Source organism: Phodopus roborovskii, unplaced genomic scaffold (assembly GCF_943737965.1).
Source record: "Phodopus roborovskii unplaced genomic scaffold, PHOROB, whole genome shotgun sequence".
Lineage (NCBI taxonomy): Eukaryota > Metazoa > Chordata > Mammalia > Rodentia > Cricetidae > Phodopus > Phodopus roborovskii.
Window position 1 is genome coordinate 1,680,469 of NW_026126412.1, and position 23,599 is coordinate 1,704,067.

Here is a 23,599-nt window from a genome sequence, read left to right on the forward strand (position 1 = left end):
TACATACTAAAATAAGACAATCTGATTAATCCTACTGAGTTGGGAAAGAACCAGGAGTAAAGTCAAATAAAGTAATTTGTAGAAAGTTCCTTAATCAAGTCAATGAATAACTGAATTCCATGCAAACTTTGCTTGTAGCATTAGTTAGTGTTTACTGATAACTTGGGATACTTTATACCTAGAATCAAACCTCAAATTGTGAATACATTTAAAAGAATTTATTGTAATGTGTCTAGTCCTTGACCTTAAATCTCCTCATTTTCAAATTAGTTCATGTAAGGATACTCATGGTAACAAGACTGTTCCAGGCAATGGTAATTTACTGCAAAAGCCCTCATATGTGAGTGTTTCTACTTAAAAGATTTTGTGAGTTTGGTTAAACTAATGTACCTGGTACCTCAAGATCCAACAAAGCAGTATGTTTCAGGGCATGTTTAACACCTTTTAGCCTTGTCTGTGACTTTCAAACTGGCACCCGAAGCTCCTCCAAGGCTCCAAGATATGCTTCCTGGACAGGCCAATACATCTACAATGGGGTTGTGAGTGAGGGCTTGTCATGCTATCAACTCATGCCCTTGCTGTGACTGTGATTTAGTGTTAAGGCTCCAACTGATGCAAACATTCAAAGCTGAGTGTAAAGCCTACTTAAGCAGCTGCAAATGTTTTATGCCTTTAATTTCATACCTGTGAGTCTAGAGGACAGGACCTGAACAAACTTATAATGTAATTTCTTTGGCATTGATACTAAGCTTCATATGCCAGGTACCCAATAAGTATTTAATGGATATACACATTTCAAAACTATTTTAGTACTTTTTTTCCTCTTTAAATTCCCCAAACAGATGCTCTTCTTCACAAAAATTTATACACAGTGCCCATTGTTTCTGAAAGCTAGGCTGTCTGTTGTATGCTTCTTAACAGAAGCCTGACAAGCAGAGAGGATCATGTTACATCTCTATGCGTGCTCACCTTGCCATCCACTTTGTCTGATGCTGCAGCCACAGTCACACCAGAAACCACACTCCCTCCAGCAGCAGAAGGAGCATCTTGTGCTTTTGTCTGAGAGCAAAGATAGACCAGTGACAGGACTAAGTAAGTACCTTTACTTATGACCAAGATCATGAATTTCAGGTGTCACCAACACCTGACAGTTTGCTTTCATAGAATCACTGTAGACAGAGCTTGCTAGCTTCTTTCTGCATGTGTTACAATGTTGGGTACAATATAGGGCCGGGGTCAAGAGCCCAGAGTCCATTCAGGTTACATAGATGTAAAAATACCATTGCATACGGCCAATGAGCTCAGGGTGCTGTGGTAAACTTGAACACACAAAGGAGCTGTGGTTACTCCTGTCAGTTGATCTAATCTGAACCCAGTTCTCCAGATAGTCCAACCTTTGAGAGAAGTTATAAATTTGTATTTTATGTGAAATGTCCTGACATCCTATGCCAGCACCTAACTAAAAAATAACTTTGAGAATTAAAAATCTTCAACAACATTGTTGAAACAAACAAACAAACCATGTGCTTGCATTTAATTCCTGAGTCACATATTTGTGAACTCTGATATAAAAAGCATTGTAAAGTGGGCCTAGTTTTTAATCTTCCAAATGCTTTCAATGAAACAATGTCTCATAGATATTTCTTCTTCCAAGAGCAATGGGCCTCTGTGTAATTACAGAATCGATTTCTAAGTTTAGGTTTTGTGAGTCCATGAATTCTACAAAGTCCTAAAAATGCACCAGAACTTCTGTGTGAAGAAGTAAAGGGGACAGTCATGCTGCAGTCCCAGATACTTTGAGAGCTGAGGCAGGAGAGTTATTTGAGCCCAAGCTTAGATGGAGTCACACACACACACACACACACACACACACACACACACACACACACACACACACACACGAGTGAAGTAGGGGAGAGGGTGAGAGAGACAGAAGACAGAGAGGTGGACACAGAAAGACACAGACACACACACACACACACACAGTGGAGGGGAGAGGGTGAGGGAGACAGACAGACAGAAAGACACAGAAAAGAGAGACAGAACAAACATGAACGGGAAAGCAGGGCACCTGCAATGGTTCCCTGACTCAAGTTGAGTGGAAACCAGGAGGCAGCCTCTTTTCAAAGCTTTCTGCTTGGGAGACACAAGGGTCTACTACCTGTCGTGACTGGTCCCCATGAGCAGCATGACGAGCTTAGACCGTACATTTCCCTAAATCTATCTGATGGCCTTTCTCAGGCCCTCCATAATTCCACATTCCTACAATGGGTCTTGCAAAACCAGTGCAACTACAGTACTGCATCATATTAAATGCACCCAGTGCATTTAATCCTTGGTCCAATACGGTTCATATTCCAATAGTAAGTTGCTATTAGTGGCTTCATATTTATCATGCTCACCTTTGGTTCTGTTGATTTCTCTGACACCATCTTCTCATTTGATCTGGAAACTGCCTTTTCTTTATGAGCATGCTCACTTCCTGCACCTGAAGCATGCTTGGGAAGGTTTGGGGGCTGAAAGCACACACATACATTATTAACATGATGGTGGTTGAAAACAGTGCAGATATTTTTCTTATAGAACAAGGGCTGTATATAATAGTTTGCTTTGGGAACTTTTGAATTACGTAAACATCAATTAATGTGAGGCAAATGGTATGGTACTTTAGGTACAAAGTCTGAAATACTGCAAATCCTCCCAAAAAAAACCTTCATTAATAATTACTGAACATGCCAGGTGATGGTGTCCACGCCTTTAATCCCAGCACTTGGGAGGTAGAGGCAGGAGGATCTCTGTGAGTTTGAGGCCAGCATGGTCTATAGAGCTAGTTCCAGGACAGTTAAGGAGGAACCTATCTGGGGGGGGGGATCACTGAACACTGTTATTGCCACACAATGGCACTGTGTCAGCTGAGGAAACAAGTCTGTCTCAAACAAACTGCTACACAGGGTCAAGTCCAAGCAAAAAGCACTTACCTCTGAGCTTTCCTTTGGCTTTCTTTCTTGAGACTTTTTCTCATGAGCCACATGCAGCTGTTAATTTCAAAGAAGTAAAAGTTGAATTAATGTATTGGAATCTGCTGTTTTTATAATTACAAGTTGGCCCATGAAGTCAGTCTAACTATGTCCTCGGGAGAAAGTCTAGGCATACACTGTAGTCAAAGTAGCCTGCCAACAGTCTCCATGAGTGGTGATCCTAGAGTCTTTCCTCTAGAAAGATGTCTCCAAAGACACACATTTCTCTAAACGCTGGGCTGCTTTCGATATTCCCTAAGATCGATCAGTAGTTGTGAAACTATCTACAAAGGAATCAAAAGACTAAGGTGAGTAACTAAGTTTGCTGAAGTAAGTTTTCTGTGCTCCCTTCCACCCGTAGAATTGTGAAAAGTCTCCATCCATAGGTAATGAAATAGGACCACATCCCCAAAGGTCCAATTCTCTTGACATTTGGTAGAAAAACTACAAGCATTAAAATATGGGACAGAAGATAATGTTTCACCTAGTTGCTAAATTCTTCCATCTAGAATTCCCCATGCAAAGACTGAAGGCAGGTCTCACTGACAGGCCTTTCACAGAATCAGATAAACCTTACCCTTCACCCTATGGCCTGGTCTATATCTGTACTTCCAAGGTTTCACTGAGTTCTCTGCTCTACAGAAAACCTTATGGTCTTATCTAAGCTTATGCTTAAACAGTTGAAAGAATGAAATACAGCATTGTATTAAAAAGAATGATGTTTTGCATTCTAGAATCTACTTTTCTGTGGATGCAGAATGACTTTCAGACTGGACAGCCAGGGGAACAGGGAAGCAAGATTAGTTGTTCCCAGAGAAAAGGTCCTGAGGGACTCATAACATCTCTACCATCCCAGCAAAGACTTTCAAGATGAAATTGCCCACTGTCGTCCAAAAATCTAGGAGCAGGTTCAGCACACTGCTCCTGGTGTATCAAGGTAACTATAAATTGTTCTTTGTCCTTTTAAAGTTATTAGTATGAGTGTGTGTGTGCCTGTGTGTATACATGTGTGTGTGTATATATGTGTGTGCATGCATATGTGCCTGTGTGAGTATATTCTATGTATATACATGCATGTGCATGAGTAAGTGCACGTGTGTGAACATGTGTATATGTATATAAGTGTATGCATGTGCATGAGTATATGTGTATTTGTGAGTGTGTATGTATTTCTGTGTGTGCACATATGTGCTTGTACATGTATGTGTCATGGTGGAATGGCAACTCCACCATGGTTTTCTCCTTCTGCTGTGGGTTCTGGGGTTGAACTCAGGTCCTCAGGTTTACATAGCAAACATCTTTATTTCCCAGACCATTTCCTCTGCTTGACCTTTCCTCCTTTGTTCCTTTAAAAAAATGATTAAAATCTAAATTTGAATAACTTGTGAGAAACTTTTGTTTATGAAATATTGTATATCTTTTTAAACAATACAAGAATTTAATGGTATACATATTTTATATGTATTATATGAATTTATATTCAACAGAATAGTCAAAGTTATTTAAATTAGCCGACAAATCACCTTACCCATATAGGAAACTCATTCATCACTATAAAAAAAAGGGTCAGAATAATACACTCACAGACTTAAATTATTTACCTTACTTGATTGTGACTTCTCAGACTCTGTTTTCATAGCCTAAATTTAGAGAAGAATAATTTTTAAAAAGAAAAGAGAAGTTAAAAATAACAATGGAGATAGTTTACTAAGATTGTAATAGATTTTTTTTCCACTAAGTGATTTTGGTATTATTATCAATATAAAATGTATGATTTCAGTTGCTCACACACTTCAGCTATTACTAGTCATATGGCAGCGAACACTTCATTTCTTGCTATGTGTATCAAGGATACACACAGAGTTTTACTAATAACATTGTAGTAAAAACAGAAGCCACAGAACATATAAGTCTTCCTCCCTCAAATCCAAGGGCTCTGTCCATCTAAGCTACTAACATATTTTTTTTTAATCATTGAGACACTTACCATAGATAGGGTTCAGAGTATGTAGGAATAAGATGGTGGCAGACCCGAGGCACAGAGAGCAGAGCAGTTATTTTTAGTGCCAGCATATGCTTGATGGTTAAACCAAGAGGAAGCCTGTGATGGAGTCATGCTGTTACAGAGGACTGGGGACTGGAATTAGTGTGTGCTGAGAGGCTGAAGTGACTAGAGGGGAACTGCCAGGTACAGTGAACCACATCACCTGCTTTCTGTGCCTTTTCTTGTCAGGTGGGTGTGGTCCCTCCATCTGTTTGCAGACTGGAATGGCCTAATGATAGAGTGATTTCATTGTATCTTACAAGCTTCATAATGGGCACAAATGTTCATATCAAGATCATTCTTCTAGCCTAACATGTCTCCACCGCAAATGTGTATCTAACTCTACGGGGATTTAGGCACAAAAACACCAAGGTTCCAAGCAAGTCTTTTAGCTTGTGACTGTATTTTTTTTCATGAGGATTTTCATTTAAAAGATTAATTTTTAAGGTTACACCTTTGTGTAAAAGCTATTATAATCTTTTTTAAATCTGTAATTCCCCATGTTTGACTATGATGAAAAAAAAAAGTTCCAAGTGTCATTATCAGCTTTTTGAAATCCCGCCCACAGTTTTAAAAAACAGCTTTGTAAGTTATGTGTTGCATTCCTGAATGTAGAACTGTATTGTAAAGTTCTAAGCATGCGTCTCAAAGACTTTCTGGTACAATGTTTTACAGACTTTAAGCCAGAGAAAGGTGACCTGTCCAAATAAACAAAAAGCAAAAACCTCCATAAATGCATATAGACAACATTGATGGTGGCCGATGTGGACGGGACACAAACATCCGTTCACAGGAGGCAAGGTAGAAACCAGCACTGAACTTGATTCCTTTTTATAAATGTAGCAAGGTGGCGACCACAAATCAGTACTAATGCCTCCTGTTAACATTCTCCCTCTTGGATGTTTGATGATGTCAGAAAACTTCAACCTAAAGTATTATCTGAAAACTGGGATCGACATGTTAAAAAAAAAAAGTATTATACTCTTCTTTTAATCTATCATATCTGGTGCTTTCTTGGTGAAGGTACAGTCATCTTCATGAAATGCCTCCTAGTTATACAAGTATTATTATTGTTTGGAGTAAAAATCTAAGTTCATTATTGAATGTTTCTAAAGAAATTTGGGGTCCTTTTTCACTGCATCTTTGCTGATGAATTTTTGTTTGTGTTCCTCTGTTTGTGAATCTCCTCTTTTGTTTTTGTTTTTCAAGACAGGGTTGCTCTGTATAGATTGAGGCAGCTAGGAACACCCCTCAAAGGTATAGTACTTAGTTGCTTGTACACATGAAGTCTCATGGTCTTGTGATCAATTCCCAGCACTACAAATATGTTTATTTACATTTGTATACATGAATTTTAAAAACAATCAAACAAATGACAAATAATTGCTTACTAATAGATAGTATAGTCAATATTTTAATATGATTAAGAAATTAATGTGAAGGTAAAATATTAAAACTGTCAGAGAAATATAATAAAATTTAAAACTAAGCTTTATAAAACTTAGGTAATAGACACTCCCACATATTTTTACTGTTCTAATTCTAGGTAAGGCATGGGGATTCCTGCTGGTAACTTATGCTGCCATATCTCCTGAGACAGCACAGTGACAGAGAACACAGACAGCAAACATAAGCTGGAAATTATAGATAAAGAAATTTGATAATAAGGAGTTGGGAGTTCTCAATGCAATCAAATATTGTAACACACAAAGAAGATGAGAATATTTTGCAAATGCATCCTCTTTAATGTCTACCCTGAAATAGTTCTGAGAAACAGTTTGACTCACAGTAACTAAGGTAGAGACAGATGCTAGGGCAACATCAGTCATCTGTCAGAACTGGACTCACCCTATGTAGCAATTACACTTCTTTTATTCTTCTGAAATTCTGAGGGATAAACATAAGAACTAATACCTAACGGAGCTCTAAGGAGCTTGTCATAGAGACAATACTCTCCTCCATGGCCCACATAGCAGAAAGCAACTCAAACAACCAGTATCCATTTCCTTTGCTTCTGTGGTCATTTAGGTCACTCAGTATAAGCCTTTTCAGTTCTTAATGTCTACCGAAAATATTACAGCTGTTACCAAGAAGCTGGAATCCCTATGCACTCAGTTCCAGAGGAATGTACTTGGAGAGATGGTCTCTCTTCTTTTCAAAAATGTAATCAAGGGCAAAAATTCCAGCAATGACACATTTGAAAGCCTGTGAAACAACAGAAACCTCTTAAAGGAGGATTTACACAAGCTTTCAACTCAGAAAGAAGATGGTGACTTCCAGGATGTGAGCTTCCTCAGCTAAAGACGCCATCTGTCAGCAAGCACACTGCTCACAATCAACTTAAAGTGACACTGGCCAAGTTGCCCCTTGAAGGCTCTTTACCTTCGGTTCTGTGGTGCTCATACTGGGAAACTTGCTGGCTGCAGCAGAGGGAGCTGGCACCTAGAAAAGAAACAAAAAGTCACATTTGCCATGGCCTCCACTGTACTGTGTGGTTTTGTATGTCAACTTGACACACACTATAGAGTCATCAGAGGCAGGATCCTCAGCTGAGGAAATGCCAGGGCCCAGCTCATGGTGCGAGGTGTCATCCCTGGGCTGCTGGTCCTGAGTTCTATAAGAAGGTAGGTTGAGCAAGCCATGGGAAGCAATCCAGCAAGCAGCTCCCTCCATGGCCTCTGCATCAGTTCCTGCCTCTGGGATCCTGCCCTGTGTGAGTTCCTGTCCTGACTTCCTTTAGTGATGAACAGCAATGCTGAAGCGTAAGCCTAATAAAGCATTTCCTTCCCAACTTGCCTTTTGGTCATGGTGTTTCATCACAGCAATAAAAAAACCTAAAATACCCACTTAAAATTATCCTCAGCTCTTCTTCTCCGCACTTCCCCTAAATTTCCACCTTGGTTTTGCCTAGTTTGTAGTAGTGTGCTCACAAATCCCAATAGGTGTTGCTAGCCACAGAATAAAAGTCTGTGACCAGATCAAATGGGCTCAGATGTAGTCTCTTATGCGCCACATAATAGTGGCCAGTTACTTAGAGTCTCTGGTCTCCAGTTTCCCACACACAGCTCTTTAGTAGCTAACAGTACCTTGCAAGCCTATATACATAACTACTTGATAAACTTCGTTATAAGTACTGATATTAATTTGTAAAAGAATGTGCACTTGGACACTTGTTAGACCCCTTTTAAACTTTGTTTGAATCCTAGCCACCTCTGTTATTTACTACCAGTGTGACTTTAAGCCACAGTTTTTCAGATAGAAAAATGGGACATAGTGTCTGTTTTGCAGGTTTTTAAGTATTTATGATAATTGTGTAAAATTTCTGCCACATTATAATTGTTAATGTAATTACTAGGACACGGCTTGAGTGTGAAGGAAGCCCCATGTGTATCTGAATACCTGGTCTCCAACTAGGGTGCTTTTTTTTTTTTTTTTTTTTTTTTTAATGGATCCTAGCTGGAGGAAGTGGGCCATTAGGATGCCATAGTTAGGGGATGAATGATATACCGGAAACCATTAGCTAAAATAAACTCTGCTTTCTTTATGGTATTTTATCACAGTCATCAGTGATTTATCTGTCTATCTATCCATCAATCTATCTTTCATCTATCTGTATATTATACAAAATAGAAATAAGTACATAGCATGACTGCAACTGTCCTTTTATTGCTACATTAGATAAACAAATAGGAAGACAGGACTTTTGAGAGAATGTTGCTGTATTGCCTGTCTCATATTGGCTCCTCCTTGGAGCACAACACTTAATAGATGCCCTCCTTTGGAATGCCTGGGGGAGGTGGAGTCCTGTGAGTGAATCACCTAAACAGAGGGTGTGGGTGCATGCATGGTACTGAATACTGTTCCATTACTTAGCTTGTATCATCATGATAATATTAAAATAGGCATTTATCACTTTGGCAAATAACAATTCAGCTTCATGTAAGCTTCTTCACATTTCAATTCATTGGGATTTAAAGCTCAGGGATTCCATCTGGAACAAGCTGCCTACTTAGGAAGCAACTCACTGTCAGTAAACAATTGTGATTGTCGGGAAGATGGGAAAAGTCGATAAGGTGGGCCTCCCTCAGTCTCCAAGTCTAGCCCCGAGCCACTTTGGAACTTACGTCAAAAGCAGTATAAGCCTGCCACTGCTCTTCTCCCGCTCACATTCCCATCCAAGGGGATGGCAGTGTGACTCTGCTACTACCTGTTGTCCATGACCTACATCACTGGCCCACAGACCTCAACTAACACTATAGTTAAACTATGGTAATTTACATAATAGAAGACTGCACGTGCGCACGCGCATGCGCGCGCGCGCACACGTGTGCACACACACACACACACACAAGCACTGTAGTAACTTCTTTCACATTCTCTTTGGGATAAAAAACTAGAACGTATACAAAGATAGATTTTCTTTATAGTTAAATTATTGGAGACATATATAAGTATTCATATTTTTGTTGAGAGTAAATTTTGTTGGGAATTGAAGTGCTCATACATAGATAATTCTACCTCCACAAGGTGAAGGAAGAAATGTACAACTTTCTAATCAAATTCTGGAAGTTCCCATTCCTTTAGTTGTCTTCCTCATACATATCAAACCAGTAGCAGAAACAAATTTTGTACATGTAAGTTCATTTTATGATGAAAGTCTTTAGTCGAAAATTAAATTTTAAAATATTTTTATTATTTATTCATATGAATATTTGCCTGCATGTAAGTATATATACTATGTGCATGCCTGTAGTCCAGAAGAAGTCAGAAGAGACTGGAAACTGAAATTTTATATGGTTGTGAACCAGTACAGGTGGCCTTAGAATTGAACCAGGATACTATGTAAGAGTTACCAAGTAATCTTATCCACAGAACAATCTCCAGGCCATCAAATATCAAATGTTAAAAATCTAAATTTTTTAAAATGTTTATAAAATCAAATATCTTCAGATTATTCCTGCCCAACTACAATAAAGAATCTCTGAAAATGAGCCTCATGTCCAATAATAGAAACATTCAAAGGCCCACTGGGAATAACAAAATCTCTCCATATAGCAGCTGTAAATTAGCACGGTCTTAATGGGATTTTGACTAAGGTTCTACCTGTCCCCAGCATTGAGTCTTTCATGGAAGTTCCACATTAAGACATGCCATATTTCCAAAACTGAGATATGAATCATGACTCATGGGGACTAGGGGCAAGGGAAGTGATGCTACCAGATTATTGACCCTCTCAACTCCGGATTATTGCATCTTGTTCAGCTCTTATTCTAGAAGTGAAGATAAAGAATGCTTTTATGTTTATGACCTCATGTAAAGGACTGGATGTGCCTTCATTTTGTATCATTTGAACTGTCGAGCTTAAATGTAAATAATTATTATGAATAAAAAGTTATGAAAAGTTAACTCCCAGATCTTTAAAAGGTATGAATCTTAGTAATAACCTTGTTAAAGGTTACATATAGACTTTAAACAAATGAGAAAATGGAATCTCACAGTTTCCTGGTTCCTTTGGTTAATGTGGAACACAGTGTATACCCCTGTTAAGTTCTGGGGATACTACGGTAAGATCAATAGATATGCCTCGGCCTTTGTAAAAGGTAGAGCCTAGCCAGGGTTGAAAAGAGTTAATCACTCTAGTAAGTCAAGTCTCATGAAAACTCAGACTATGGAACTAGAGCAGAGGACCACGGAGATAGGCAATTCTGAAGGTATGGCAGATTATCTGGTGACATAGGACAAGGGGGGAACACAAAGACAAAAGGCCAGTGTGATGGTGTGAATACATATTGTTCCCACGGACTCATGTGTTTGGATGCTTGGCCCATAGGGAGTGGCACTATTAGGAGGTGTGGCCTTGTTGGAGGAAGCGTGTCACTGTGAGGGTGGGCTTTGAGGTATCATATATGTTCAAGCTATTCCCAGTACACAGTCACTTCTGCTACCTGCACATCAAGTTGAACTCTCACATCCTTCTCCAGCACCATATCTGCCTGCACACCACTGTGATAATAACTGACTAAACCTCTAAACTGTAAGCCAGCAAATGAAATGTTTTCCTTTATAAGAGTTGCTGTGGTCATGGCGCCTCTTCATATCAAAAGAAACTAAAACTAAGACACCCAGGGAGATGCATCCATACATGAGGCACACATAGCTGTGCATGCCAGCAGCAATGCTAGGCCATCTGTGTCCATGTACTGCAATACCTAACATTCCTAGGGTATGGGACTACTGGAAGCTCCTAGGCATTCCATGGACCAATGTCAGATCAGAGTGCATCTGAAACAATACTTGCTCTTCCAAATATCCAGGGAAATCTCTAAGTACCCAGAGTAGTACTTATTCTTTATAACGTGAGCTAAGGTATCAGAGGAATACCCTGACAAAAATAATTCACCATCCTCCCATTCAAGAGCCATTATCTAAAATGTACTTCTCCAAGAGTTGAGGATACACAATTAGACACAACCATGGCCTCAGGAAGTTGAATCCACAGAGGTAAAAAGATCACAAAGCAGGCTTGTCACATAACTTAGGTGACCTAGCAAAAGTGTTAAGTGGTTTCTCATAGGATACAAAAAGAAAATGTTTGAACTCTAAATAAAATTCACTTCCAACTCAAGCTTGTTATGAGGCTGCAAAAGAAGAGAAGACCATTTGTAAATGTAGAGTAGATTTTGGTTCTGTGAGCCCCTGAAGGTTCTGATAAATGGGAAAAGGTAGGGCTCATGATGAAGAGTTGGACTTGTGTAATGATCTTCTTTCCATTCTATTGACGTTAATTCCAGTTAAAAGGAAAAAAAAAATCCCTCAGCTTCTTACATATCTGGCTACAGAACAGAGACTAAACTTAATGTTTGTCTGCCAGCGGCATCTAACTTCTTTTAATGCATGCTCCCGTCCTCTGGGATCCTCACTGCCTCAGATGGAGCCAGCCAACCTCACTGCAATCTCTCCTCACCTCTCCCTGAGAAAAGACAGAGTGGAACATCAGAAGTACTAGATTTTCTTCTCCTAAATTAGATCTCGCTTCCTTTCCCAAGTAGCAATACTAACGTTAACATTTCCCTCACCCAAGGCATTGATGGTCCTCTTTTGTATTGGGCTTGACTTTGTTGAAGGTTCCAAGAACATCAGGCCCCATGCCTGTGCCCGCCTTTTCCACTCGATAACAGCAGCTTTGTTAAGAAACATTGACTCTTCTTCACTTTTTGGCTATTGTCACACTGGGAGCCTGGGTTCCTTCCATAGTCTTCTGATCTGGTTCCTTCTGGGAGCTTCTGTCACCTACTACTCCACGCTCCTTACTACTCACTCACAATCCTATCATTCATTGTGACTTTTAACATTCTGCTCTCGGAGAATACTGAGTTCTCTAATTTTAAGTATCTTCTATTGTTTGAGCAACTCACTTTATCTTATCAACAAGCCAGCTTTGTCACTAGGCTACCTTAAAAAGAGGAAACTGAGAAAGACTCCCTGCTTTCCACTTATTCATTCCAATTATGGAATTCTTTGGGGCTTCAATTTCAATGTCTGTAAAATGGGCATAGCATCCATTGGCTTTGGACTTGTAAGGAGTTCATCCCACTCAGAATCACCTGTATTCAGAAGCAGTTCTGGCTGTTTCATTTCTATTGTTGAACATACTCCTGGCTTAGTCAACACCAACACTTAGGTAATACCAAGGTTCTTCTAGTAGTTTCCGAGCTTTATTCTCTCCCACCTTCACCTCTATTCCAATTTATCTCTCAATCCGTTTGAACTACAGCTGCCTAAAAAATGTTTCCAAAATAACTAAAGTCACCCTATTTCCACACTAATAATATCAGTAATCTTCTACTATATGTTAGATATTGTTCAGTGCCTTCTTCTGCCTTAAAACCCTTCATTACTTGATGTTTAGTCAGCTCATTCATTCTCTTCCTATGGTTCCCTACTCTATGTTCCCTTCCAGTAGGATGGTGCCCCTATCATCTCATCAGAACCTTAGCAGGTAGCCCTATGGCCTAATTCATAGTGCAAGGGAGGCGGGGATAGGGTGGGAAACCCAGCTTCAAGACTGCTTGCTGGAATACAGCTGACAATTCAATGCAAGCACAAACTCAGGCAAGTTTCCTCAGAGGCAAAATGAGAACCGTTATCATTTTTACTTAGCTAAAGGATTTTGAAAAATGTTTTAAGGGTAAGCTAATGTATGTGAACGAAGATGACTGGCGAACAGCAACTGCTTTAAAATCACTACTTATTATCAAGGCTTCGGCATCATGCCCCTCCCCGCTCCCACTTCTGAGCTCTTCACCATGCCATCCCCAATGCCTAGGAAACCTTTCACAATGCTTCGACATATAGTCCATAAATTCTATACTTCTCAAGTGAAGGTGTAATCATACATTCTACACTGGAGGCTTACCCAGGTCTTGGGGTGAACATGGCTCATGATTTATCAATGAAGCTATAGGCCTGGCAAGAAACAAGGCATCCCCACTCTCTCCAGTGCCTATTATGGTGCAGAGTACAAGGTAGCAAAAAGGAGCTCAAAAAATCATTGGTTGATTCAAATCTTGATTCCATTTTTTAGCTGTCAAATAATAAACTATAGTTTTAACACTTTGTTTTAAAAATTTTAACCTAGAACCAATTATATAACATGACACAAGATGTCTCAATCTTGGTGGCTTGTTTGTGCCTTGTGCAGGATGTCAGTTAAATATAATCATCTCCTGGCTGCAAGGCAAGATGCTCCTTGTTCTCACTATAAGATCCATTTATATGCCTCAAAGCAAAGAGCAATCTGGACAGAACACAAAACTAATAGTAAGCACTGTCTAAATGTAACAAAAATACTCACAAATTAACACTTATTCTTAACTTCTAAAACTTGCACTACTAGATGTACAAGAGAAAAGCAAGTCATTAATTTCTGATTCACAAACTAGGTTCCTGCTTAGTAACATATTTCAAATAACATAAAAGAAATCATGAATGGAACCACACAATCTCTGAAATAAAAAAGAATATGCACCCCACAAGGCAGCAGCCAAACTCATACCCTGCCAGTTCCCAAAATTGGCTACCCAGAAAGTGCATTTGTATGAATTTTGCACATCAATAAACATAAATTATTAGTGTACAGTCCAAATGCAGCACTATGAGAACTTTACTGCATAATCACAAGAAAATTCACCTATAGAACAGAAAAATGGTAAAGATAACACATTTCATCATTTCCATGACTACTACCACCTAATTTGTTGTTGAACATCTTAGAAAAGGGAGATCTAGACAAACAAGCCCCTAAGCCTCTTTGTACAGGACACCTGTAAGAAACAATAAGTAAATGCCTTATTCCCTAGCAAGCACCTTCCAAGGGAAAGCTATACCCTCAACAAACAGCAATACTGAGACCAGTGAATGCACGTTTACACGTTTCCTTTTTAATGATGGGTTATTTACTTCAGAGAATGAATATGTAGACATTGAGATTTGTTTACTGTGTGTCATGCTGTCCTATCATAGCACACATCTGTGTACCTTTAACTAGTAAATACCACTGTGGTTTTAGTAAGAACTGCAATTTCTTGTGGGGGTCATCTAAATGAACACAGAGGTTATAAACAATGCCAGCAATGAGAGATTTCTAAACATGAAATTACCAAAGATTAATTCAAATTCAAACACATAAGGATAATAGTGGGCTCTAGAGTATTAAAATGGAGGCCTTGGGACATTCTTCAAGCTGTGTAGCTCCAGGAAGACCCACTGAGCATCTTTGGCAGGATCGTCCTGAGCAGAGGTTGGTGGAGCTCTGCCTGAGTTTCAGGCCTTCTTGGAGCTGAAGGCTTGATCTGTCAGCTTCCTGCTCCTGCTACCATGCCTGTCACTTGCTGCTATGCCTCCAAGCCATAGTAGTCTCCTATTAAACTGGAACCATAAGCAACAGCAGACTTTCTTCCATTACAAAGAAGAAAAATTGCCTATTCATGCCACACGATGAGCACGATGAGCCTTGATTCTGTACTGTGCATGAGATCACATCATTCAATGACAAAAAATTCTTCCAGAAGAATGTCAGCTGAGATTCTGTCTCTCTGTCTGTCTGTCTGTTTGTCTATCTATCTATTTTTTGTTTGTTTGTTTGTTTTTCAAGACATGGTTTCTCTGCGTAGCCCTGGCTGTCCTGGAACTCACTCTGTAGACTAGGCTGGCCTTGAATTCACAGAGATCTGCCCAAATCTGCCTCCTAAGTGATTTGGTTAAAGATGTGCTCCCCCCGCCCCGCACATTTCCTGATCTTAAAGAAACATAACATTTCCTTCTCATTATTCTTTAACATGTAAGTATGGAATTAGTTTGAATTGCATTGTGGTAATATGCTTGGGTTTTTAAAACTGTTCTTTGAATTGCTGACTTGAGTTTCACAAAAATACAGTTAAGTGAATTTTGGCTTGGGATTAGGACAGAATTTTCAATAATTTTTGAAATAGTCCTCCACATCCTTCTGCCATTTTGTACTATGTATTTATGTGAAATAGCATTTTCTACTCTGAAAATAATAAAATCAAAATATTGACCAACTCCAGACTATACTGAAGATGCTGCATGTCTTTCAGTATCAAGTGTTCAATCAGAACTTAATTCTTAATATAAAAATATGTAAGCATGTCCATCTTATCAATCTGCATTTTGACTTTTATCTTTAATGGTAAAATTGTGTATGTAGCAAGTAATTGTTTAAAAATAAAATTTCCTATGATCAGCAAATGTTCAAGTTCTATACATATTTTATATACCTACTATCTAGGGTTGTATAAAATGTCATGTATTAAAAAGTGTTTTGGGTGGAAAAGGTTTAAGAAGCTCTGCTAAACAACATGTATTATTTAATATAATAAAACATGAAACTGATGACATAAGCAAATGGTCATTTATAAATGAAGTTGAGCTGTCTCAGAGAACACAATAGTGTGCTAGCAAGCCATTTATGCATCAGCACATAGTATAAAACAAGGCTGATCATGAAAATGCCTAGTGTACTAGTGTAGAATTAAACATCATAGGTGACCAGTAGGTCAGGCTGAATTTCTTAAGGATGGTTCCATAGATGATTAGGGAAGGCTTCACAGAGGAAGGAGATTCTATTCACTGCATGCTTAGTGCAGTGCAATCAACAGGGAGGTGAGGAGCTACAGAAACTTCCCCTTGTTATGAACTGGGTCAAATGTTTCACATACCTGATTTCAGGGTACCCCTACCAACACTTAGGAGGCAAATGTCATTATCAGTATTTAATAAATGAGCAAAGTAAGTCTTGGAAGTGATGGAGCCTTTGTTTGAACACAAGCTCCATAAATATTTTTGCTATAACAAATTCCATTCCTTCACTTAAAAAACTAGAAGTAGTGGGAGGTTACAGAAACTGCAGACAAATGCTGGAATAGAATAAGCATTCCAGATTTGTAAAATAGCGTGGGTAAAACTTGGATATGGGAAAATTCTGCCAATCCTCAGCTCAGAGTGTAGTAGATCTACTACTCCAGAATGAGGCAATCCGAATATCACATAGGGGGAGCAGTGGGCAGTGACAGTTCAGCTGAGAATGTCATGCATTATGAGGTAAATTAAAAAGGTGAATATATTTAAGATAACAATAGAATGTAAAACTCAAATGTCTCTTGGCAGTGGAGTATACATGAAACTTTGGCCTCTGATGTAATCAAAATAAACATGCAAATGTTGCCCAGCAACTGGGACAATAGCTGATGTATGATCTCAACACAAGGTAAGAATATCAGAGAGTGGATTACTATACTTACATGTGTCTGGTAATAAGTCCTATCACCTATGTATTCTATAAGCTTATGTAAGTCCACAGAAGTCATGAAGTCAAGCTTTTACAGTACAAATTTACTTTAGTTGGTGAGCAAAGCTATTTCAGGATAGCAGGCAGTCCTGTAGTTACCATTGCTTTAAGAAGTTACACACTAATCTTGTTTACCTTTCTCAAAGAAACTATCTCTGCCCTTGCAATGCCAGGATTATAGCTATGCATCACAATGTCTAATTCTGAACCATGTTCTTAATAAGAATGTTAAAATGCTGAAATTATAGCAAGGTTCTCTTATCCAAGTTGACTTTCAGAAGACCAAAATGAAAATGAGGAATGAAATAAAGTGATACTTGGAAATTCACAATATACACTGATAGCAAGTTAAATTTTCACAAATATTGAAGGGTCATCCTGACAGTAGAGAAAAGTATCTGGGGGTTTTGACTCTGAATCCTGACTGCACGAACTGCTGTGTGCCTATTTCATATAACAGTGCCAGTGCCTTCTAGTTAATTGATAATTTACCCCCCGACACTTCAGGTCTGGCTGCAATGCAGTGGGATAGAGTATATTTTAAGGTATGATTGATTTGAAATTGAATTAAGCAACTGGGGAAATAATGCTTATTTTCAATTTGAGCAAAAGTCTTATAATTTTCTATATAGTAAGGGAATTTTTGTTACATACTATTACCAATTCTACTATATAATAGTATTTGTAATACTATTAATATATACTACTATTAACTAACAATATTTTTCTATATTCAAAGATAGCTAACATTTTTTTTCATGCTGTCTATGTAAAGGATCTAAATAAGCCCTAACTAAGCTATTATCGTCTGTCTTAGGGTTAGTATTTCTGTGTGAAACACCATGACCAAAACTAACTTAGGGAGGAATGGGTTTATTTTTCTTTCATATCCCAAGTCACAGTCTATTGAGGGAGGCCAAGAAGGAACCTGGAAACAGGAACTGAAGCAGAGTCCATGGAGTTGCACTTACTGGCTTGCTCTTTCTGCTTTCTTACGGAACCTAGAACCACCAGCCAGGGGTGTTAACAGCCACAATGAGCCAAGGCCCACTCCCATCAATAACTAGTTTTAAAAATGTCCCGTAGGTTTGCTGATCTTATGCGGGCATTTTCTCAATTGAGGTTAACTCCTTTCAAATGACTTTGGTCTGCATCAAGTTGACACGAAACTAACCAGTAGTCTTCTAATTCCAATCAGTAGACACAAACATTTATAAAAAAAGTCAGACAATACTTTAATATAATCGGCACAATAATAAAAGTATAAGATTGATTTCCAGTGCTTACTTGAATTTAGATAAAAATTATGTTTAGTTATGCATACAACATAAGTAACCTAAGTATAGGACTTTGTAAGATTAGTCACTAACAATAGCCAGAATCAAATCAAATATTACTTTCTGAGTTGGCACATGTTAAACTCTCTGGGACTCTGGTTCATTATTTATAAATATGTCTTTATGTATTATTAGTAGTAGTATTAGAATTAGGTATATTAAAATGTCTAAATTGTGAATGTACAAATACTGAGAAGAATAAATGAAATGTTATGTGAATCAGTTAGGCGAGGAGCTGTTGGAGATCTCCGCTGAGCACACTGGAAGATACTGGCTCACAGTGATGTCAGAAACAGACCCAATAGTTGGAACTGGGAACCAGTATCTCAAGATGCAAGCCATCCTGGCTACAGGCCTCGTGTAGAGTTTGTGACATAAAACTGGGAAATAAAAGAACAGATTATCCACAAGCATATATTGAGCAATACCACCCTAACATCTCCTGCCCTGGACAACAGCAATGGACTTTTTCTCTGGATGCAACCATGAATTTAAAAACATACTATGACAAAGAGGAAAGTCACACCCATGCCATTGAACATTCAGAAATCAAATCACTCTTTCCACGTGGCACAGGGGTTTCAAGCACAGGCATCCACACACCTGAATGATCATAGGCAGGATGTTTTATGAAACAGGTCTACAACACAAGGGCACAGACTTCTGGAAAACAATTCTTCCCTGAAGAAAAGTTTCAAGTCCTATGCTTCAAATGCCATGGGAAAAGAACACACTATTAGTGAAAATAAACAGGTGCAAACTCTGGGGAAATGATGTTCAAGAGCTACAGACAAATAAGTAATCTGAGGCATACTTTACATTTTTTTAAAGTTTAGAGACAAAGAAATGAAAATGTCACGTCATTCATAGATAAAAATATGAATTATGCATACCTGAACAGGGATGTAAGTGAGTGGAAGAGACAGCTGCAAATATTAATCTAACTACAGCAGAGAGAAAGAGATGGAGAATAGTAAAGAGAAGTCACAGTTATGGACAGTATAAATTGTGGTCATGAGTTTCAATTCCTTGTTGTAGACTTAGCCCTCTGAGCTGAATACATCTTTGAAATTGTGTCTCATAAAAAAGGTACATTACGAGAAGTTTTTCCTATCAGCATGGTCCCAGAGCAGCGTCAGCCCCAAATAACACACAGAGACGCTGTATTAGATACAAAGCTGTTAGCCTGTTACTAGCGTTTCTTATTGGCTATCTCTGCCTTAAATACTAACCCATTTCTATTAATCTAAGTGTTTCCACGTGGTCTTATCTTACTGGAGAGAGGGTCTGGACCTTCTTCTCAAGTCTCTACATCGTGATCCTAACTAATCTCCCAGAATCCTCCTTGTCTCTAGTCCTACCTATCTTGCCTTCCTATTTGTCAACAGTGCTTTACTCATTAAGAGAGACATATTTACAGAATGGCATCTCCCATCAGGTACAACTCTAGAAGATTATAGTATGTGACTAATGATTGCTAGCCTTTGAAACTGAGTTATATAAAACAGATTGTATTTTCCCTGTTCATATGTGCAACACAGAAAAAGGACATCTAACTGGAAAATGGACTAATATTTTTTTTTTCTTTGCAAACAGGACAGCAGCTCCTGTGGTAACTACATTCATTTTCACAAAAAAAAAAAAAAAAAAAAAAAAAAAAAAAACTGCATTCATTTACATTTAGAACTACAAAATGTTAGAGCTAGAAGAAATCTTGGAGACCATCTGTGCTCTGGCTAGGGAGCATGAAACCAGCTTTAGTGAACCTGGGCAGCATTGTAATTTTATCAAAAGAGAAGAAATATCACAAATCTAATTCTATCTTCCATACTTGATGTACTTTTTTTTTCTTTTTCTTTTACATATCGATCCCAGTTCCCTCTTCCTCCCTCTTTCCCTCTCTCCACCCCTCACATGCGCCCCAACCACCTTCCCCTCCCATCCCCCCACCACTCCACATGTAGGGTTATGCCATCCAGGAGGGGTCATCTAAATCTGTCAAGTCATTTGAAGTAGGGACTAGAACTTCTCTCCTGTCTCTAGGTTAAGGCAGTATCCCTGCATGGGGGATGTGCCCGCAAGGTCCTTTTGTGCACCAGGAATACATCCTGGTTCCACTGTCTGAGCTCCCTTAGACTGCTCAGGCCATCTAGCTGAGACCCATGTTCAGGGGGTCTGAGTCAGTCCCATGCTGAATTCCCAGCTATCAGTCTGGGGGCCCATTAGTTCCTCCTTGTTCAGGTCAGCTGTCTCTATGTGTTTCTGCAGCCTGGTCTTGTCCTCTCTCTCTGCATCTGGATTCTAGTTCGACTCAGTGTTTAGTTATGGGTGTTTGCTTCTGTTTCCAACAGGTACTAGATAAGGGCTCCATGATGGTGGATAAGTTAGTTGTTGATCTCACTATCAGGGAAGGGCATTTATGGTAGCCTTTCCACTGTTGCTCAAATTGTTAGCTGGAGTCAGTCTTGTAGGTCTCTAGACCTTTATTTAGGTTCAGTTTTTTCTTCAAACCTATATGGCTCCCTCTCTTATAGTCTCTCTCTCTCTCTCTCTCTCTCTCTCTCTCTCTCTCTCTCTCTCTCTCTCCTGTCTTCTATTCCTCCCCTGACTCAATCATGGACTAATACTTTTATTTTCTGCAACTTTCTCTGGCTCCATCCCAATAGAGCTGACAACAAAGCAGACTAAGCGGGAAGCTGAACTTCCGACTTCTGGGAGGAACATGCATTCCACAGTTCTCTCACGCTTTCCCCAGCAACTGTTAAAGATGTCCTTGAAAGCATCATTAGGTCTGGTCACATGAGTCCCGTGTACGAGGAACCTCATTCGATTACAGAGTTCAGGCAGTGTGATGGCATTCTAAGTGGCCTTACTTCAGTCCAGAGGCTGCCTTCTATGTGATCCAGAACTCTAACTCTGACTCTGATGTTTTGCTGTGCTGGGAAGGCTAGAAGGCTGCTTCCAGGTGGGATCATTATAGCCTCACCCACTACTGAGAATAGTGGTCACCAAACTCTTGAGAAATGTTAAGAACTCATCATTCAGTGAACCTGGTTGGGTGGCCAGAGACAAGGCTTGAGAAATTTCTCAGGAGAAATTTAAACAAAATTTACCCCATGGGACTTTAATGCAGATACATCCCACACTTGATGAAGCACTGCCTCAGTCCATTGCAAGAAGCTGCATGGTATCCCCAGCATGAAACTGGGAGGGCACAGTGTCACGGCTAATCTAGAACCTCCCTCTGGCCCACATTCTCTGTTTGAAGGCCTCCTCTTCTCTGAGGAGATCCCAATTGCTAAAGCACAGACTTGTGTCTAAGGAGACCTTTGTTAGACATAGTTACAATCTTCACTCTTTTGATATCCATCAGAAAGTCTCTTATCAATGTTCCCTTCGCCATTCATCTCACAAATGACTCATAACCAATATGCATTGACCATGGAGCCTACAGAACAGAGGCAAATTAACTCAGTGAATTCATAAAAGAAGATATGGATCCTTCCATAACCTAAATACCTCTCCCAAAATAAATCTAAATATTCAATAATATTTTCAAAGACAGATTCTCACTATGCAGCCTTGACTGACTTACAACTTGCAGTGTAATCCAGCTTGCAACAGTTCTCCTAGCCATGTCTTATAAGTGCTTGTTGTATAGAACACAACGGTTTCCCTAACAGACTTTCATACTTCCTGAACTCTAATTGACAAGGGCCATGCACACAACAGTTTTTAAATTTTATTTTATTTTTTGAAACAGGGTCTCACTACATAGCTCTAGTTGTTCTGGAACTCATTATACAGACCAGACTGGCCTTGAACTCACAGATATCTGCCTGCCTCTGCCTCCCAAGTGTGCCTGGATTAAAGGTACACACCAGCGCGTGTGGGCTCCAAGTTATAGTTTTAATTTTTATGATTTTAAGAGTATTGCAGGGGCTGGAGAGGTAGCTCACTGGTTAAGAGCATGAAGAAGACCCATGTTCAGGTATAATACCAGGTACTGCAGCATACAACAATCTATAAGTTCATCTGTGATCTGATGCCTGTGGTCTCCATGGCAACCATACTCACATGCACCAGTCCACACCCCACCCACATACATATACATACATATACATATACATACATATACTATTTAAAAAGCCCAAACCTAAAAGAGTATTTCCAAGGGACTGGTAATAAAACATACAGCTACTACCAACTCTAAATACTAAAAACTTTGTAATGAATAGGTGTGAACCATTTGTGTGAAACGAGGTAAGCAAATGATTTTCCAAGTAAGCAAAACTGTATGGGATTCTTCTTATCTAGCTAAAGGCATACATCCTCCAAATGCTAGATGCCAAATGTGAAATCAGAAACTAGACTGAAACAAAAGTGTCACTGGAGATAAGAAAAGCATGGGATTCCAGACTGGGTGGCTCTAGCTGCCCAGAGCTTGCCTCTCCTGATTTACACCTTGGTGTTCTTGGCAAGGAATAATTAGAAAAGCAACAAACAACACACAAACAGCTGGAGAAAGGAACTCTCAAAGCCAATTTGAACTGCTGCTTAGAGGTTTCCAGCTTACCTGTGGAAAGCCCCAGGACAAAATGACAATGCACGGAAGCCCAGTCCATACACAGGGGAAAATAGTCAAGGACATCTCACTAGGGGGTTTTAGAATTAGCCAGATTAGTTTTAATTTAATATGAACAGTGTCCCTGGACACTGTTGCATTAATGTAAAGACTTGCTTTGGGTTAGAAAGAAATGGTAAAGCAACATACATTATTTTTCTCTAGAAGTTGTAAATAGTTTTTGAAACAACATATTCGTTTTCTGACTAAAGTTTAAGAGTATATTACATAAAAAATAAAAGTAAGGAACAGATATTAATGCAACAGCATCATGGGGTTCTGTTCATATTAAAATAAAACCAATATATCTTTGCAACCCATTTAATGCAATATTTACTGAGTAAGTGTGTTGTGGAAGGCATTGTGGTGGATGATGTGGAGGTTCAAAGACAAGCTTGTGTCTTTGGCAGGCTCACAGGAGAGTAAACTTTAAATTCTGAAAACCAAGTTCACTGCAGCCAAATGAGACTGGATTGTGTAATAACTTCCATACATTAAGACTCAATGTATGGGAAGCATTTTGCAGAAAGCTGTTGAATATTCATAGGAAATAACAAATGGGTATGGATATTACTTTTCTAATCTTTAAAATGGATAGAATAGAAATATTTTATATCTACACCATAACCATGTTATATCAATACTCAGTGTAGGCCAGAACAGTATTTTTAAAATAAATTTAGCCATGACTATTGATATTGTATCAGTACA

General features: G+C 39.0%; 1 protein-coding gene across 10 annotated transcripts in view; it reads right to left on the bottom strand.

The window, feature by feature from the left end:
* The window catches only part of Cast (calpastatin), a 97,567-nt gene that overhangs the window by 38,026 nt on the left and 35,942 nt on the right, over positions 1-23,599 (bottom strand). For 7 of the 10 annotated variants that reach the window (XM_051182743.1, XM_051182748.1, XM_051182744.1 and 4 more), the window contains 6 exons: positions 7,444-7,503; positions 5,225-5,290; positions 4,619-4,657; positions 2,979-3,035; positions 2,403-2,516; positions 970-1,059 (listed from right to left, as the gene is read on the bottom strand). In XM_051182743.1, coding sequence (XP_051038700.1) covers positions 970-1,059; positions 2,403-2,516; positions 2,979-3,035; positions 4,619-4,657; positions 5,225-5,290; positions 7,444-7,503 — 426 coding nt within the window. The remainder of the gene's footprint in view (positions 1-969; positions 1,060-2,402; positions 2,517-2,978; positions 3,036-4,618; positions 4,658-5,224; positions 5,291-7,443; positions 7,504-23,599) is intronic. The other 3 variants (XM_051182750.1, XM_051182746.1, XM_051182752.1) reach the window with 1 other exon arrangement.